The 18,602-nt window shown below is 42.2% G+C and overlaps 1 protein-coding gene across 9 annotated transcripts in view; it reads left to right on the plus strand.

Annotated features, from left to right (window-relative positions):
- The window catches only part of r3hdm2 (R3H domain containing 2), a 417,793-nt gene that overhangs the window by 391,629 nt on the left and 7,562 nt on the right, over positions 1-18,602 (plus strand). For all 9 annotated transcript variants that reach the window (XM_087985520.1, XM_087985519.1, XM_087985518.1 and 6 more), the window contains 5 exons: positions 5,009-5,160; positions 9,006-9,106; positions 12,114-12,283; positions 16,549-16,693; positions 17,111-17,211. In XM_087985520.1, the coding sequence (XP_087841646.1) occupies positions 5,009-5,160; positions 9,006-9,106; positions 12,114-12,283; positions 16,549-16,693; positions 17,111-17,211 (669 nt within the window). The remainder of the gene's footprint in view (positions 1-5,008; positions 5,161-9,005; positions 9,107-12,113; positions 12,284-16,548; positions 16,694-17,110; positions 17,212-18,602) is intronic.

Raw genomic sequence — 18,602 nt, forward strand, 5'->3', positions numbered from 1 at the left:
ACGGGGAGCCAGTGTCCCGTATTGCTTAAACGGGGAGCCAGTGTCCCGTACTGATTAAACGGGGAGCCAGTGTGCCATGCTGATTAAACGGGCAGCCAGTGTCCCGTAGTGATTAAACGGGGAGCCAGTGTCCCGTACTGATTAAACGGGGAGCCAGTGTCCCGTACTGATTAAACGGGGAGCCAGTGTCCCGTCCTGTTTTAGCCGGGAGCCAGTGTCCCGTAGTGATTAAACGGGGAGCCAGTGTCCCGTGTTGATTAAACGGGGAGCCAGTGTCCCGTACTGATTAAACGGGGAGCCAGTGTCCCGTACTAATTAAACGCGGAGCCAGTGTCCCCTACTGATTAAACGGGAGCCAGTGTCCCGTACTGATTAAACGGGGAGCCAGTGTCCTGTACTGATTAAACGGGGAGCTAGTTTCCCGTACTTATTAAACGGGGAGCCAGTGTCCCGTACTGTTTTAGCGGGGAGCCAGTGTCCCGTGTTGATTAAACGGGGAGCCAGTGTCCCGTACTGATTAAACGGGGAGCCAGTGTCCCGTATTGCTTAAACGGGGAGCCAGTGTCCCGTATTGCTTAAACGGGGAGCCAGTGTCCCGTACTGATTAAACGGGGAGCCAGTGTGCCATGCTGATTAAACGGGGAGCCAGTGTCCCGTGTTGATTAAACGGGGAGCCAGTGTCCCGTACTGATTAAACGGGGAGCCAGTGTCCCGTACTGATTAAACGGGGAGCCAGTGTCCCGTCCTGTTTTAGCGGGGAGCCAGTGTCCCGTGGTGATTAAACGGGGAGCCAGTGTCCCGTCCTGTTTTAGCCAGGAGCCAGTGTCCCGTAGTGATTAAACGGGGAGCCAGTGTCCCGTGTTGATTAAACGGGGAGCCAGTGTCCCGTACTGATTAAGCGGGGAGCCAGTGTCCCGTACTAATTAAACGCGGAGCCAGTGTCCCCTACTGATTAAACGGGAGCCAGTGTCCCATACTGATTAAACGGGAGCCAGTGTCTCGTGTTGATTGAACGGGAGCCAGTGTCTCGTACTGATCAAACGGGGGTCCAGTGTCCTGTAGTGATTAAATGGGGAGCCAGTGTCCCGTAGTGATTAAACGGGGAGCCAGTGTCCCATACTGATTAAACGGGAGCCAGTGTCCCATACTGATTAAACGGGGAGCCAGTGTCCTGTCCTGTTTTAGCGGGGAGCCAGTGTCCCGTGTTGATTAAACGGGGAGCCAGTGTCCCGTACTGATTAAACGGGGAGCTAGTTTCCCGTACTTATTAAACGGGGAGCCAGTGTCCCGTGTTGATTAAAGGGGGAGCTCGTGTCCCGTGTTGATTAAACGGGGAGCCAATGTCCCGTGTTGATTGAACGGGGGTCCATTGTCCCGTACTGATTAAACGGGGAGCTAGTTACCCGTACTTATTAAACGGGGAGCCAGTGTCCCGTAGTGATTAAAGGGGGAGCTCGTGTCCCGTGTTGATTAAACGGGGAGCCAGTGTCCCGTGTTGATTAAACGGGGAGCCTGTGTCCCGTGTTGATTAAACGCGGAGCCAGTGTCCCGTAGTGATTAAACGGGGTGCCAGTGTCCCGTGTTGATTAAACGGGGGGCAAGTGTCCCGTCCTGTTTTAGCGGGGAGCCAGTGTCCCGTAGTGATTAAACGGGGAGCTAGTGTCCCGTGTTGATTAAACGGGGAGCCAGTGTCCCGTACTGATTAACCGCAGAGCCAGTGTCCCGTGTTGATTGAACGGGAGCCAGTGTCTCGTACTGATCAAACGGGGGTCCAGTGTCCTGTAGTGATTAAATGGGGAGCCAGTGTCCCGTAGTGATTAAACGGGTATCCAGTGTCCCGTGTTGATTAAACGGGGGGCCAGTGTCCCGTGTTGAATAAACGGTCAGCCAGTGTCCTGTATTGATTAAACGGGGGGCCAGTGTCCCATACTGATTAAACGGGGAGCCAGTGTCCCGTGTTGATTAAACGGGGAGCTAGTGTCCCGTACTGATTAAACGGAGGGCCAGTGTCCCGTGTTGATTAAACGGGGAGCCTGTGTCCCGTGTTGATTAAACGTGGAGCCAGTGTCCCGTAGTGATTAAACGGGGGGCCAGTGTCCCGTGTTGATTTAAAGGGGGGCAAGTGTCCCGTGTTGATTAAACGGGGAGCTAGTGTCCTGTACTGATTAAACGGGGAGCCAGTGTCCCGTACTGATTAAACGGGGAGCCAGTGTCCCGTGTTGATTAAATGGGGAGCCAGTGTCTCGTACTGATTAAACGGGGGACCAGAGTCCCATGTTGATTAAGCGGGGAGCCAGTGTCCCGTGTTGATTAAACGGGAAGCCAGTGTCCCGTACTGATCAAACAGGGGGCCAGTGTCCCGTACTGATCAAACGGGGACCAGTGTCCCGTACTGATCAAACGGGGGGCCAGTGTCCCGTGTTGATTAAACAGGGAGCCAGTGTCCCGTGTTGATTAAACGGGGGACCAGTGTCCCATGTTGATGAAACGGGGAGCCAGTGTCCCGTGTTGATTAAACGGGGAGCCAGTGTCCCGTACTAATTAAACGGGGAGCCAGTGTCCCGTCCTGATTAAACGGGGAGCCAGTGTCCCGTCCTGATTAAACGAGGAGCCAGTGTCCCGTATTGTTTAAACGGGGAGCCAGTGTCCCGTCCAGATTAAACGGGGAGCCAGTGTCCCGTATTGTTTAAACGGGGAGCCAGTGTCCCGTATTTTTTAAACGGGGAGCCTGTATCCCGTGTTGATTCAGTGGGGAGCCAGTGTCCTCTGTCTGCTTTATCCTTTGCTTTTTCCAACAAAATTTTATTAAAATTCAAAATGCCAGTGGTATATACGGAAAGCTGCATTCAATTTAGTATTTGCAAAGCCTTTTCATTGGTGAAAGTAGCTGTTGGTGGCCTGTTGGGAGTCTCCTGGTCAAATAGACTGTGCATCTTGGCCATGACCTCCCTTCCCAACTTCATTCTCAATAACTTGTTCAAAAGAAACATATGTTTTTTCAAAATTAATTTTGACCTGTCGATACTTCATGTCATATTGGATTCATTTTATTTCTGTGTGCATCATCAGTATTTGTTGAGGCTCGCTTAGGAAGAGAACGGACTCATCTCAGTTCTTGCATATTAATTGTTTCCAGGGGAGTGTGAGACATTGGGGAAGGAACAATGATTTGGTTTTGAATTCACTCTTTATTGAATGTTCATGTTAGTGTCCAATGTTGTACTCTCCATTCAGTGGAATGGGACTGAACTTGCAGATTCAGCTGGCTCTCTGTTCTATGCATTATGAAAGATGTCATTCAAGATCGCTGAGTGGATCTTCAAAATGTTGCCCGTGAGCTCAGAGCTTTGTAGGGACTCTGTTCGTTATCACCCTGAGTTGGACACATAGGAACATAGGAGCATAGGAATTAGGAGCAGGAGAAGGTAATTCAGCCCTTCAAGCCTACTCTGCCATTTCACATGATCATGGCTGATTTTATCCTGGTCTCAACTCTACTCTCCTGCCTGCTCCCCATAGCCCTTTGTCCTGCTTTTCATTATATCTGTTTCTTTTTTGAATTTGTAGTTTGATTCTGTCCCACTTTGGGGTAGTGAGCTCCACAGATACACAACCCTCTGAGAGAAATAATTTCTCCATATCTCAGTTCTGAACCTACCTCCACTCAGTCTATATCTATGATGTCTTATTCGAGACATCTGTTCAATGTCCATCTTATCAATCCCCTTTAGCATTTTCTATACCTCAATCAGATCCCACCTCATTTTTCTGAACTCCAGCGAGTAGAAGTCCAGGCAATTCAACTGCTCCTTGTACAACAGCCCTTTCATCCTTGGAATCAACCTGGTGAACCTCCCCTGAGCTGCCCCCAGTGCCACCACATCCTCCTTCAAATAAGAAGACCAAACCTGGACACAATGTTCCAGATCTGCACTCACCAACGCCTTATATAATTGTAGCAACACTTCTTTACTTTTATAATCCACTCCTTTGCAACAAATGCCAGGATTCCATTTGCCTTATTACATACTGCACCTGCATACTTTCTGCAATTCATACACAGAGACATCCCGATCCCTTTGCACTGATGCACTTTGAATCTGCTTCCCATTTAAATAATAATTTGTCTTTTTATTTTTTTGGCTAAAATGGACAACCTCGCATTTATCCACATTAAAGCAAAAATAGGAAATACACCCACTGTTAGAGAAGGTTCTAGCTCTTTCAGTTCCAGCAAAGTCAGAAGTCACAAAACACCAGGTTGTCATCTAACAGGTTTATTTGAGATCACAAGCTTTCAGAGCGCTGCTTCACTTGGTGGACTGTAGCCTGGTATCGTGTGACTTCCCGAAACGTCGATTTTACTGCTCCTCGGATGCTGCCTGAACTGCTGTGCTTTTCTAGCACCACTAATCCAGAATCTGGTTTCCAGCATCTGCAGTGATTGTTTTTGCCTTCTAACTTTGTCCATCCCAGTCCAACACTGGCACCTCCACATCATCAGTTCCCGCAGGCAGAGGAGATGTGAGCCACATTAAACTCCATCTGCCAGATTCTGGACTGTTCTCCAAGCCTATCAATATCCATCTATAAATTCTTTTTCTCCTCATTGCTGCCTGCTTTCCCACGTATTTTGGTATCATCCGCAAATGTTGCTGTGTTGCACTCTGTCCCTGCTTGCAGGTCATTTATATTATGTAGATTGTAAGTAGTAGAAGTCTGAGAATTGAACCCTGTGGCACCCCACCAGTTACAGTTCACCATCCAGGAATGTGACACACATCAGTGTTTGCAGTACTTTCTGTTTTTAGTTCAGATCTCTAGTGTCCACAGTATATTTTTTCTATTTTGTTTTAGTGCTTATTCTAGCTGATTGGAGGAATTGGTTCTTTATTTCTCATTTATTGGTGGAAGCAAACAGCTTCAAATCCTTGTTTTAAGTTTTTGGATAGTCAATCCAGAAATGGTTTATTTTTCTCTGTCTCTCAATTGATCTGTTATTATACAGGTGCCAATGTCCAGTGATTCTCAAGTAGTTGTACAGCAGACCTACCAGCAACCTGTCATGGTACCCAGTCAGTCTGTCCAGGGAACATTACCTGCCGGAGGAGTGCCAGTATATTACAGCGTAATTCCACCATCCCAGCAAAATAGCACAAGGTAAGAGACTGTTACATCATCGAAGCATCTAGTTAAGAGATCTTGTTTTAGAAAGCACAGTGTCACACAAGGAATATAATTTCCACTCTAATTTTGAATCTGTGTAATCTACAATCACAATGACTTTGGGGAAGTACTTTGAATGTGACCATTTCTTTTACACTACAGTGTAACTTCTGTATTTATTAATGAAGTAGAGCTGATCAGCACAGAGAGTCTGCAGCAGTGCCTGGGAATTAAAGCTAACTAAGCCCTCAGTGAATGGCGGAGGAATGGTAAGAGATATAAACGTAGACTCCTTGCAGCAAAAATGCACAAGGACCAGCGCAAAAAAGCATTTCGTATAGAATGCAGCAACTCCATAAACATACCGTTCCAAAACCAGATAAATGCCGCAGAGGCGCTGCAGGTAGAAGGGTGCTCATTCTGCTCAAGCCCTGCACTCAACTGTTCGAGATTGTTATCCAGGCAGTCACAAGTGTCGTGACCAGCTTTGCAGTTGTGGAGGACCGAGCCTACAGTTCAGTTCAACTCGATGAAAAGCGAAGCATTCCCCACTTCCCCCCACCCCCACCCTCAAACAATCAGCCTAACATAGCTTTTGCTACTCGCAGCAAGAAAGTGAATCTTTCCTGTCTAGCACAGTGTAACCTTCTCACAAGCACATGACTGAAGCATGTTTAGGATGTATCTCTATTTGAATGTGTGATGCTTGGCCTATTGAAAGTGAGTTCTACTAAGTAATTTGGAGTTCATTCTTGAAGGCTCATTCAGTGCAGATGATCTTACCGGAGTGATTTACCCACTGATGGTGAAATTCAACTGCTCTAATCATCTAAATTCTCATTACTCCTTGTGTACTCTACCAGCACTATGTAAACATGCCATATGTAAATGCAAATTCTTGTGACATGTACTTATTCTTCAGATACCATACAGTCCTTGTGAAGATTTCTCCCAAAGATATCAAACTATTTTTGAATCTAGTCTGTGCTTTTCTTGAAATGTGCCCAGGGGCACATACAAAGCGTTAGCTTATGAACTAGTGTTGGCCAAGCAATGGAGATGCTCCCCTGCATCGCAGGTTCAAATCTCAGTTTGAACAACATAACTTAGCCAAATCACATGTTCTCCTGAGGAGCAGAGGGGTAGTGTGATGACAGAATGAATGTGGTCCTGATCTTGCCAATTGAAGGAATTTAATTGAGATATGGAAAAGCAATAAAGGGCAACATAACATTGGAAAAACATAAAAGCGTTTACATAAAGACTTGCTTCAAGTGTCTCGTACTTATTATCCTTGTGTGTGATTTTTTTTTGAGAGTGCGAGGAAATCTCCTGTGATGTTGGTCACAAGTGTTCCTGGACCTGAACTGTGCTCTTTAATTCTTACTAGTTCTAGTTCAGCATGAATGCAATAGCAGTTCGCGCATCGCTGTAATGCAGCAACTTTACTGCAGCAATATATCATGACTGATGAGGTAAAAATATTGCACACCGTACTCATGCTGGCATGGTAATTTTTTTATCAGCCATTTTATAAAACTTACTCCACCTTAAAATATTATTTTCCTGCAGCATGTACAGCAGAATTTATAGATTTTAATATAGAATAAGCAGTCACCCTCCCCACCCATCCCAACTTCCCCATCTACATGCCGTGTCCGTTGACAATATTATTACAGGCATGAGGTCAGCTTCTATATGTACATTGATGATAACCCAGCTCCATTTTCCCACCACGTCTCTCAATGTATCCACTGCCTCTTCCTGCATCTTGAATTGTTTTTGTTGAGCAACATGTTACTCTCAGTAAGCACTGAAAAATTGTAGCCATTCTCTTTGGTCTCGCCAGAAATTTTGTAGACATCAATCCAACCCCTCTGTTCAGTTACAGTCCCAGACTGCAACCTCTGCATCCTATTCAGTCCTACATTACTTGTTCATCTCTGGCCCTCCCAAGCTCATATGCTGCTGAAAGCCTTATTCACACTGTTGTCACCTCCAGGGTCAAATACTTCTAATATTTTCCTGGCTAGTTTTCTTATCATCTTAAATTTCAGCTTTTCTAAAACTCGTATTCTATCGTGTGCCAGTGCCACTCTACCATTATGCTTGCTTGCCCCACCCCCTCAACATTAGCTTCTGCCTCCCAATCTTTCCGATTTAAAAGTCTTCTCTTTCTGTTTCGTTTTCTTCATGGCTTTCTCCAGACCAAATTTTATAACCTACTGCAATCCCAAAGCCCCAATGCATTTTCCATTTCTCTGGTTTTGGCCTCTTGTGCATTTCCCGTGCCCAACCTCCTTTGCCCCACTGTATGTAGACTTGTCTTTAACTACCTCGGTTCCATGTTTGAAAGTTTCTTCCCTAAATCCATTTGTCTCTCCATCTCTCCTGTTTTAAGACACTTCTTGAAACTAACTTGACCAAGATTTTGGTCTGCCCTTCTCTATAAAACCCTTTCTTTAACTTTTTCGTTTGATTGTTCTTCTGGCAAGCATATTGGGATTTCTTTTAATAGTAACATGCAAGTTGTTTTTTATTTCCTCCTCAAACCTTTTGCTGCATTACCTCAGTTATTTGCCTGATAAACAAACAAGGCAGGCAAATATTTTATCATGCTTTTTTGGTTCTTGCTGAAGTTGGTGTGAATGGAATCCTGCAGCAGGTATATCTGTACATTCGCAAGTCTATAATGATCGGTGAATTAGGTAATGGTCATTTGCTGTAGTCTGGTTCTAGCTGACAGGTGCCACAATGTCCAAACTGTCTCAAACATTCCCCTTTCTTCAAGCTCTCGCACAAACATCAGGCCCTATTAAGGAGACAGGACGACATTGTCACTTTCTTTTTTTTATTTAACAACCTGTTTAGTTTTAGTTTAGTTTAGCACTTAGTATTTTCTTCCTTCTAATCCAACGTCAGTTATGATTGGAAAATGTTGTCTTGTCTGATATGAAATGGCTTGCCTTGATTGATGCTCTCTGGACGTTATAATTTCACAGGAAAAGAGTGAAAACCACAAATCCCACGATGCAGCTCTTATCACAGATGTACACTTGCATGTCACTGGTTTTTCCATCAATTTTTTCGGCGCCCTGCTTGGAGCACATTCTTGTCTGAAGTTCTGCAGGAGTTGGTGAAAAACCAACTCCTGTAATGCATCTCTCTTGCTCACAGAATCTCTGCGTCGTAAATGGCAGCCCCCAGCATCTGAGGTGCAATTTGTAATTCAGGCCCTAGGCAATAAAGCTGCCAAGAGGAACTTGCTGTGCACCCTTTCTGTCATTAAGTAATTAATTTAATAGGTAAGTTTAGTGAACTTTTATTCCCAAATTCCTTTTGGGGTTATTCCATAGATATTATTGCTAGCTATATGAAGTGAAGAGTGAACAAGGTAGCTGAAAACAGTGTGAAAAGATGACTCTGGATTTATTTGATTGCTCTTGTGGCACATGCTAGTTCATTAAAAGTGACATTGGGAAAAAAAAATTGAGGAATTTGATTGCTCGGTTTTCTGCTGGTTACTTGTTCCTCATTGGAATTTTTTTTAACTCCGTTTGTTCATAGTTATTCAATTATATTTTTGGTAACTTTAACAGATAAGTGGTTATTTGAGCGAGTTGTGGGCTTTTTTTGTGCCGCTATGCACATGTGATGCTTTGTAGGTGTGATGCTCTGAGGTGTGACACATTTAAAGTGTGACTCCTCGGAGGCCACACTTTCAGGTGTGACACTACGCACACGCGCTAGATGCAAAACTTTTAATTATATAAATTTGTGTGAGTTGATCTGTGTAATAGCTGCTGTGTATAAAACTAAACTGGGCAAAACTTTTTCAGCCAATCGGTTGGATTCCTTCAGCCACCTGGTCCAGAGCAGTACCAGATGCCTCAGTCTCCCTCTCCTTGTAACCCAGCGCAAATGCAGCAACAATATACAGGTTAGTGCAAATTTACTCTCGCACATGTTCAGATTAGCACATACCAACTTGGCAAAGCATCAGCAGCTTTCAGTTGCTCGCATTTTGACAGGGCATCTGTGAAAGGCATGTATGTGCTCCTAATTTCTCCGGTCCTATTTATACTAAGCATAATTGGCAGAAAAAAAAGCATGATTTACACAGTGGGAGGTTTTTCTGGTCTGATTTTGGCTGCAAAAGCAAAATTTGTGATTAATTGAAAGTCAGGAAGAAATGCATTTGCGATGAGTCAAAATGGTCGACTTTAGAATAATTTTCTGGCTGAAATGCCAATTCAGAGCAATCCATTAGTTTAGGAAATTAGTTTGGGCGGAAAGACCCAGTTATCAGGCTCAGGCTGTGGTTCTTAAGTTGCGTGATTTTTATAATGGAGTGTTTTAAGCTGTACTTTCTGTCATTACTACGCGAACAGTTCAAAGGATAATAAAAATCTGGTGACAACAAACAAACATGGGTATGTTTCAAACAAAACCTGAGCAATAAACTAAGTAAACTGATAGTAGAAATCCTGTTGTGAAGTTCATTTGGGCCTCCATGTCTCTGGGCTGCTGGATTCTTCAGCTTCCCTCATACGCTTCCTCCCTCAGCATAACTATCAGACCTAAGCTACTGTTTGTGCAATTAAAGGGTGAAGAACTGCTTGTACAGCAGAATTTTGCTAATCCAGAGATAGTTGTGGCAAGAGAAATTATTTCTGAGTTGAGAGATCCAAAATGTTTGCATCCCTACTTCAAACAGTGCAGATAGATAGTTTTCTGCTAAGCTAGCTCCAGTGACAAAAAAAGAACTGTGGATGCTGGAAATCAGAAGTATAAATAGAAATTGCTGGAGAAACTCAGCAAGTATGTGTGGAGAGAGAGAGAGAGAGAAAAACAGTTAAGATTTCGGGTCCGATAAAGTCTTAAGAAAAGTCACAGGACCCGAAACATTAACTCAGGTCACAGTTGCCAGATCCGCTGAGTTTTTCCAGCAATTTCTGTCTTGGCTCCAATGATGTAGAGGAATACTGCATTTATATTGAAATAATATACAAGCAAAGCAAAGCTTCTAAAAAGAGGTTTCTGAGGAAGTAAACCAAGAGTTTTACAGTGCTGTGGGTAGTTAATTGGGCTGCCAGAGAAAAAGACTGCATAAATCAAATGGCACACTTTTGGGTGGAACTAAGAGTCACTGAACAAAATTGAGGGGCAAACTGTGTATATATTTATGGTTACCAGGAATGTTTCACAACTGACCCTAACTTAGAAGAAGTGAGTTTGACTCTATCTGAAGCAGTCCTGTGGTATTGTGTGGCATTCCTTACTTATCCAGATGGTTACAGCTTCAAAATATTAGGGTCTGCCTGTAGCATTAACCAGGCTTCTCACAGTAGGAGTGGGTGACTGAGAAAGGTGTTTCAGAGGCAGTTCTCGCCTCTCCCTCATGGCAATCATTCAGGTTGTGGAGAAGTTCACAAGATAGACTATGTACACCCTTTCTGCTAAATGCTACTCTGAAGTATGCAGTAGAACTTTGTTTGGCAATAAGGAGGGAAAGGGCGGAATTCTATTTTCATTGAATTGAGTTCCTTTGGATTTTTCCTGAAAAGGTGAATATCCCTGAATACAGTATAAAATATAACCTTAATAAATGCAGAAGTTGCAATCCAAGTAGCCTTTTAGCTGAAGTACTGCTGTAATTGGAACCTTCTCACTGGTAAACTGGAGCTTACTAATGTCTTGAAGTTCAGAGAAACCAAACTGATGTTGGGCAACAAGCAATAGAGTTAAAGTCATCTGTTGACATTCTTGAGATGAGTGCTGTCAAAGTAGTTTCTGGCATCTAGGTTGCAAGTCTCTGAGATACTATCATGTGAACGCATAAATCACTGGCATCAGCACCTGCAACCGTTTAATTATCTGCTGAGGGATATGCACCATCAAGATGAGCAGAAACCCAAAAGATGAGCAGATATGCATGCCCTCCAGTACTCGTTATGGATCAGCAGGGAAATATTTTGTAATTAAGGCTGGGATGATTGCAATCTTAAATTCACTTTAAGTTTTGACTGGATTTTACCTGAAGACAGCACCAAATTAATACTAGGACAGACTTTGTTGAATAAATAAGTGTGTGAATCACACATTGTTATTAATGCGCAAATCAGCCACATGTCGCGAGAAAGAGCTACGTCGTTGAATTGCAAATCACCACAGGTTTTGCGGTACTGCAGTAATTCTTGAGTTTTTGACTAACCTGACCAATCTTATATTCCAGCGGTGAGGAGACTTAACATATTGCTTTCCAACAGGCTTTGAGTTGCTTATGCGCGGTATTTCATTTTGTGACCTTCTGCATCTTTACAACCGGTTCTTTTTGTTCTGTAACCAGACCCTTGAACTTAATAGTCAAGAAAGCATCATGTTGAACAGTTCCAAATGTGCCTCGATATACCAGCACTATAAAAGGTGGTATTTTTTTCACTGAGCACAGAAAGCAGGCTTTAGTCTGTGTCGAGTCAATTCTCCGGTTTCAGGTTCAGTCTAATGTAATGTTCGACTTTTAAAAGAAATTATGATTATCTGCAAGATGACTTTTCAAATTGGCCATTAAAATTAAAACAAATCTATATTTATGGAAGTCCAATATTGAAGTTTTTTACTTTTATTCCCATTACTTTCATTGGCCATTTATTGACTTGGACAGATAAAGATATGACTAGATTTCCAAAATGTTTGCAAATATAACTTGGTCATGGATGCTATTAAAATTAACTCACTACATTTGAATGACTCTGTGGCTGATCCTTTTGGATAATATTTTGCAACAGCAAGTATCTTCAGACCCTTCTTCAAGAGGTGAGTATGTTTTAAATTAAGGTTCTCAAACCGGTATTTGGTAGAAATTGGTTACGATCTATTACATTGAAGCTTCCTGTGCAACTTTTTCCATGAAGGTTGACTGAGCCTTTTTCTCCCCCCATTCTCAGGTGTGCCAGCACCCAGTCATGGAGTTGTGGTCATGCAACTGAGTGTGCCTAATGGCCCTCAGCCTCCTCAACCTCCCTTGTTACCACAGTGGAACCAATGTAAATATTATAGTGTGGAGCAGCGAGGGCAGAAACCCACTGAACTTTACAGCCCTGACAACCCAACACAGGTACTCTGACCATCTTGAATTCTATACTTGATACAATCGTGTGATATGGTTCATGCTGCTACCTATCTGAGACATTTGCCTTATGTTTGTACTGATTGTACTAATAACAACATAATCTTGTGATAGTAAATTCTAAGCCTTGCACGGCAGCACTTGAATTGCTCGATCAGATACTCGTAAGTGCTCCACGTGTGTAATGATGGGTATATGCATTGACCAGAGGTCGTATGTGTTCATATTCTACATGTCAGAGACTGGCCTGAAAATGGCCAGGCTAGCCTTTTCATTCTGGACTTCTGACTTCCTGAAAGAAAGCACTCTCAGCTGATTAAGATCCCAGATTTGAGAAGATCGCTCCACTTCTAAATGGGATAGTGAGAACTCTACAGAAGAAAGAGGGTCAGGTTAGCAATGCTAGGTTACATAGAAAAGTATTTTAGTTTTCAGTTGATGTTTCAATAATGAAGTTAAAGAAGCCAAAATTATTTGGCTCTGGCTCTCCTGAATTACACTGATATTGCCGACAACTTAAAAGTTACGCTTTATGGTCTCAGTTAGGTCATTTATTTTGATTCAGTATTTCTTCCTTTTTAAATCAATAAATAAGAGTTATACTTTTACTGTAATAAGAAAGCAGAGATCTTTTTTGTGCCATTAACCACCTGCTAGTGCTGCTTCCCAGACTGGTGTTTTTGGAAGTCGCAATAATTTCGTTTAGCAGCAGAAGAGAAGGCTGAAAAAAAAATCTGATCAAAGAATTTAAAATCATGAGCGACCTGGACAGAGTAAATAAGAAGAAAAATGTTCCCACCTGTGAAAGGATCAAGCAAAAGAGGGCATAGATTTAAAGTAATGAGTAAAAGAAACAAAAACAATCTGAAGAAAAGCTACTTCAGGCAGTAAGGGCTTAAGATTGCACTTCCTTGAGAGTATGCTGGAGGGAGGTTCGGTTGAGGTATCCAAAAGGGAATTAGGTAGTGATTTGAAAAGGGAGAATGTGCAGGAGTATGGAGAGAAGATGGAAGAATGACACTAAGTGATTGGAGAGATGGTGCGGGTGTGATGTGCCAAATACTTGTTCCCCTGTGCTATAACAATTTTGTAATATTTGGTGATATGTTCAGTAAAGATACACTGTCTGTTGTGTGCACCATTATTGGGAGAGTATAATCACATTGTGATAAATTTTTAAGTACAAGGTTTCCAATGTAAATGGGATGTAGATATTTATTATAATATAAAATTAAGGTCACATTATATGACTTTGAAAAGGAGACTAAATGATGTCAGTTTGCCCTGGTCCACGAGATCCTTCACTGGATTTTCACCCTTCAGTTTGACTTCCTGTATACAAAGCCATATAACTTTCATTTTAAAAATGAAGCAAATCAGTATTTCATTTTCTGATTGTCAAGTTTAGTCACTATTCCCCTTAGCAATCAGACCAATACAGCAGCAAACAGCTTTCCTGTCCTTTTTACTTGACAGCAACAATATCTACACTTTTACTCACGCTGTATACGACATATGCCATGGCCCTGACATTAGTCATCTTTTGTCCTGTTAAAGAACACACTACCGTTGTGAAATTATGTTTTGCTTCATTTATCTTCTGGGCTACTGAAGTCTATTATTTTTAACTGGTCTTCTACAGTATAAGCCATAGCTCCAGTAAAATTTCTCAGATGGTATATTTGTGATGTTGTCTGGCTATAAGGGGAGATGAGGTACTTCTCCACCTGAAGGGAGAGAATGGCAGGTAAACTTTCCATACCGACTGTGGTGTACTCCTGTACACTTAGTTACTCAGAGGCAATCTAGTCACTCTCAGAGGTCACTCTCATACTTCTTCAGCCAGTGGATGACACATTGAGAAGCTGAAGGGCAACACGCATTCTTTTAGCTTCAAATTGAATTAGCTTGGTTTACTTTAAGGTAAGAAGTAGGCATTTTAACTCCTCAAACCTGTTCTGCCATTCAGTGAGCTCATGGCTCACTTGCAGCCGAACCCGATGTCCCTACTTTCATTTCAGAACCCTTGATACCTTTGGTCAACAAAAGAATTTTGAAACTAACATTAATACAAACAATTGATCAAAAACGTCAAAAACATTTTATGTAAGAGTTCCAAGCTTTCTGATTTCCTAAATACTCAGCATAAAGGAATGGAGCAAGAAAAACATCCCATTGTTTCTCTGTGTTCCATGTTATTTTGCTAGTAAATCTTTTGCACTATTGTTCACAATGAGTTCATGTGACATTATGGTAGGGTTGGATATATGGGACAATATTGAAATTTTTTTTCAATTAATTCAATACATAAATATGTCTGTAAATTACACTTCTGCAAACCCTCCCCCCCCCCCCCCCATTCCAGTTTTTACTTTCACACATTTTTTTTCTCCTTTGAGAAATAGTGGGAAAGCTTTTGAAAAGATGAGCAGGCAGATGATTACCTTGCTACAGCGACACATCAAATGTTCTTTCTGTGGCTAATGGCTAACTAGTCCCGGAACTCTCAGCTTCTGGTTTCAAGGCAAAGGGGTTACAAAGCTTCCACGTGTCTCAGCTGGTTGATAAATCAGCTTTTAGCAATACATTTAATTTGAAATAACATAAAACTGTGTGCAGGAATTTGAGCATTTAACTTCTCTTCCAAGTCACTGCTATTCAGTCCTTATGAGAATTGAGAACTGTAACAGTTCTGAAAGTATTTTTGGTAGTTACTAAAATGAAACCACCTTCATCTTTATTGATGTTGCAAACCCTGTCAATGAGAATAGTTTTATCATGATGACAAAACCAGTAGATAAATGCATTAACTTGAAGGAGTACATTTTTGAAATTCCTCTCCTCTTGATGCTTTAAATGAAGTCATTATTTTCATGTTAAGTTGTTTTTCTGGGAGTATGGGAAGTTTGTTATCATTGATGCAGTATATTGCACCTTTGGAGTGAGCTCTATAGTTTATTCAGTGAAGCATCGTTCAGGAAGTGACAGCTTATGATATGTTAGGAATTGTGAAAACTGGGAGGCTATTGCACACCTTTTTTTTAAATTGAGTCTTCGCTGTATTACTGAGTAAATGGTGAAATAATATACCTCAGGTTAGTTAAAGTACATTGCTGCCTTTGTGAGATGTCATTCGTGCTGTCCCCTACAGCAGCATAAAGCCTTTTTTTTTAGTTTGGTTCGTGCCATGTTGCCCAATGAAGTCACCAATTCAGGTCACAGTGTTGGCACCCCACATTCAGTCAACCTGGCATTGCTAACTGGAGATTTACCAGTCATTCCAGCTTTTGTGCAACGATTCAATTTTCAACATTAAATCCTTGCACTTTTTTGCAGTGAGCAGTTAAGTTTAACATCTCTGATAGTATTTCCCGATGTGTGATATGCTTGCTATGCCAGTGACTCTGATCTGAAAGTGTTGTACAGTAGGAATCATAGATACATAGATACAGGAGATACATGGAAGCCAATACTGAGGGGGAGACTTCATGTTCTGGTATGAGGAAATGGGACTGGTTCCACTGCCTGCAGCAACATACTGCAGGCCCTTGTGCTGCTTCAGTGGATACACTCCCCAGAACCAGATGGGTGCCATATTTATAAAAGGCTATCATGACATTTACATAATTGTAGATATTTTTAATCAACATGTCCAGATGAGTTATCCCATAACTCTGGAGCAAGTGAACTCCGGTCTCCTGCCTCAAAGATATGGACATTACCACAGCAGCACAAGTGGAGGGACGCTGAGATAATTCAGTCACATTTTAAAGTTGGTCACTTTTTCATTTTCAATATATTATGATTTGATATTAAACTAGCAAAAATTAAGGAAATCTGAGGAACAGAATTAGAGTAGGTTGGAGTATAGGAAGTTATCTGGAATGATAAAGCTGGAAGATTTAAAACATATACAGTGCCACCTCTCTTAGGGTATGTCATTACAATGCGGGGAGTTTATTTAGGAAGTTTCCATTGTTAGTTTTGATACTGAGGTTTATAATGGAAAAACGTGACACAAAAGTGTGACAGTAGGATGTGCAGACAGACACAGAGGTCGCCCCTTTTACCCCACAAAGTTGAAAGTAATCTGGGTCAACGCTATGGAATTCTCTAGGTTGTTATTTGCCAGTATAGACATTTAACCAATAGTAAAGTTCCTGACGTATTTCCTGGTATTCTATCAATCTAGAGAAGTCAAGTAAACCTGCTTATTTGTCATTGCTATTAACAGTTGACATTTATTTCCTCAGGTCAATGCCCAACTAAACAGTCCTCTTAACTCTCCAACTCAGTCGCCAACACCATCTCCAGTGACAAATGTGACAAATGTCTGTCCTGCTCTAGCACCACTGCCACTTATTGCCCAGTTCTCCAGACCTGTGGGTCCAGCACAAGGTGAATACTTCTCCAGATAACATTTTTGAAATATTTTGATGTTTTTGTATTTAACAATTCTTATAATGCACAGACTGTTTATGTACATAATGTATTAATTACCTCACTTCATAGTGATAGAGTAAGTTGTAGGAATGGCATTCATTTAAAGTTACTGCAGCTTGTTATAATTAACACAGTTACCTGTTCCTGTTTACTGTTATGGGTACTTTCTAATTATATTCAGTGCTGTAACTGGAAGGTGAGTAATGTCAACTGAACGTAGCGTCTCAAGCTTTTTAGATGTCTTAACAGACTGTAGCTTTGTATGTTTCTCTCCACTGAGGGATGGTATCCTACTTACTGTGCTTTGGGCGCAAGTTGTAAACTTACGTTGTTGAGCATGCTTGCAAAGTCACCGTCTCTTTTCTTGAATAGGTGACACTCGTTATTCCTTACTTGGCCAGCCTTTGCAGTACAACCTTCCTGTATGCCCACCTCCAGTAATCCATGGACAATGCCAGTATTCAACTCATCAGGTATGAAATGGAAAAGAATGAGGGGAATGCACTACTTCAGTCATTTAGGGTTGGTTTTGGTTTGAGTTTTGTACTGGAGGGGTACAGTGTCATCTATTAGACTCTGTGGACATCATCTGCTTAGCACCCAGACAACAATGTCATCTTGATATTGCAACTAGGAAGTGCCACACATGATAAGTCCAGGCTACATGCCAGTTTGTTTTACCTTGGTTAAAGTGTTACTGTTTCTCAATAGGTTCCTCTTGGCAAGGTTCAATAAGATATGCTATTGGATAAGTGTCTGCCCATTTCTCCTGTGCACTACTTGATGCTAAATATTTTCTAAATTATCTCTGTGAATGAGTTACCCAGAGTTACCCAGTAACCGGAGTTACCCAGTGGATGGGCATATTGATCATAGGAACATGCAGGACATCATTCAATTGGACGCTGTTGGAGGGAGTGAAAAGGAATATGGTACTGATAGGGGACAGTACAGTCTGGGGGTAGATACTTCTCATTGCAGCCGTGACTGGGAATTCCCATGGTTGAGTTGCTTGCCCGGGGGTCAAAGTGAAGAACATAGAATCCCTACAGTGTGGAAGCAGGCCATTTAGCCCATTGACTCTTACACCAACCCTCCAAAGAGCATCCCACCCAGACCTACCCTATCCCTGTAACACCAATTTCACCTAACTTGAACATCTTTGGATTATGGGAGGAAACCAGAGCACCCGGAGGAAACCCACACAGACACAGGGAGAATGTGCAAACTCCACACAGACAGTCACCTGAGGCAGGAATTGAACCCGGGTCCCTGGCGCTGTGAGGCAGCAGTGCTAACCACTGTGCCACCGTGCCTCCCCATCTCTTCATGGCAACCAGGAGCAGGAGCGTCCAGTTAGTACAATCCATGTGGGAACCAACCACATAGGTGGACCTGGGATAATGATCTGCTGAGACAATTTGAGGAGTTGGGTTTAAATTAAAGCATGGACTCTCTGGATTGTTACCTGAGCCACATGCATACAGGTTGGTAGGCTGTAACTAGTGGAACGCACAGGGATTAGACTTGTTCCCCACTGTCTGGCTATGAATCCGAACACTAATTGTTTCTCTACATATCTCAACATTGAAATTGTTGACTCCACTAATTTTCTCTGTCTTCAGTTTATTCCTGGAGCCTCAACATTTTACAATCTGTGTTAATGACTTAGGTGACGAAACCAAGCGTAATGTATTTAAATTTGCCAGTGATACAAAGCTAGGTGGAAATATAAAGCTGCATGGAGCTATAGAAAGGGTAAGTGTCTGAGCAACAACATGACAGATGGAGTGTAATGTGGGGAAGTGTGAGGTATTCACTTTGGTTTTAAGAATAAAAAGTAGGTTTATTTTTCAGTGGAGTA

The sequence above is a fragment of the Chiloscyllium plagiosum genome, unplaced genomic scaffold (genome assembly GCF_037043375.1).
Source record: "Chiloscyllium plagiosum isolate Xiang-an unplaced genomic scaffold, Cpla_swu_hap1 HiC_scaffold_53X, whole genome shotgun sequence".
NCBI classification, from domain to species: Eukaryota; Metazoa; Chordata; class Chondrichthyes; order Orectolobiformes; family Hemiscylliidae; genus Chiloscyllium; species Chiloscyllium plagiosum.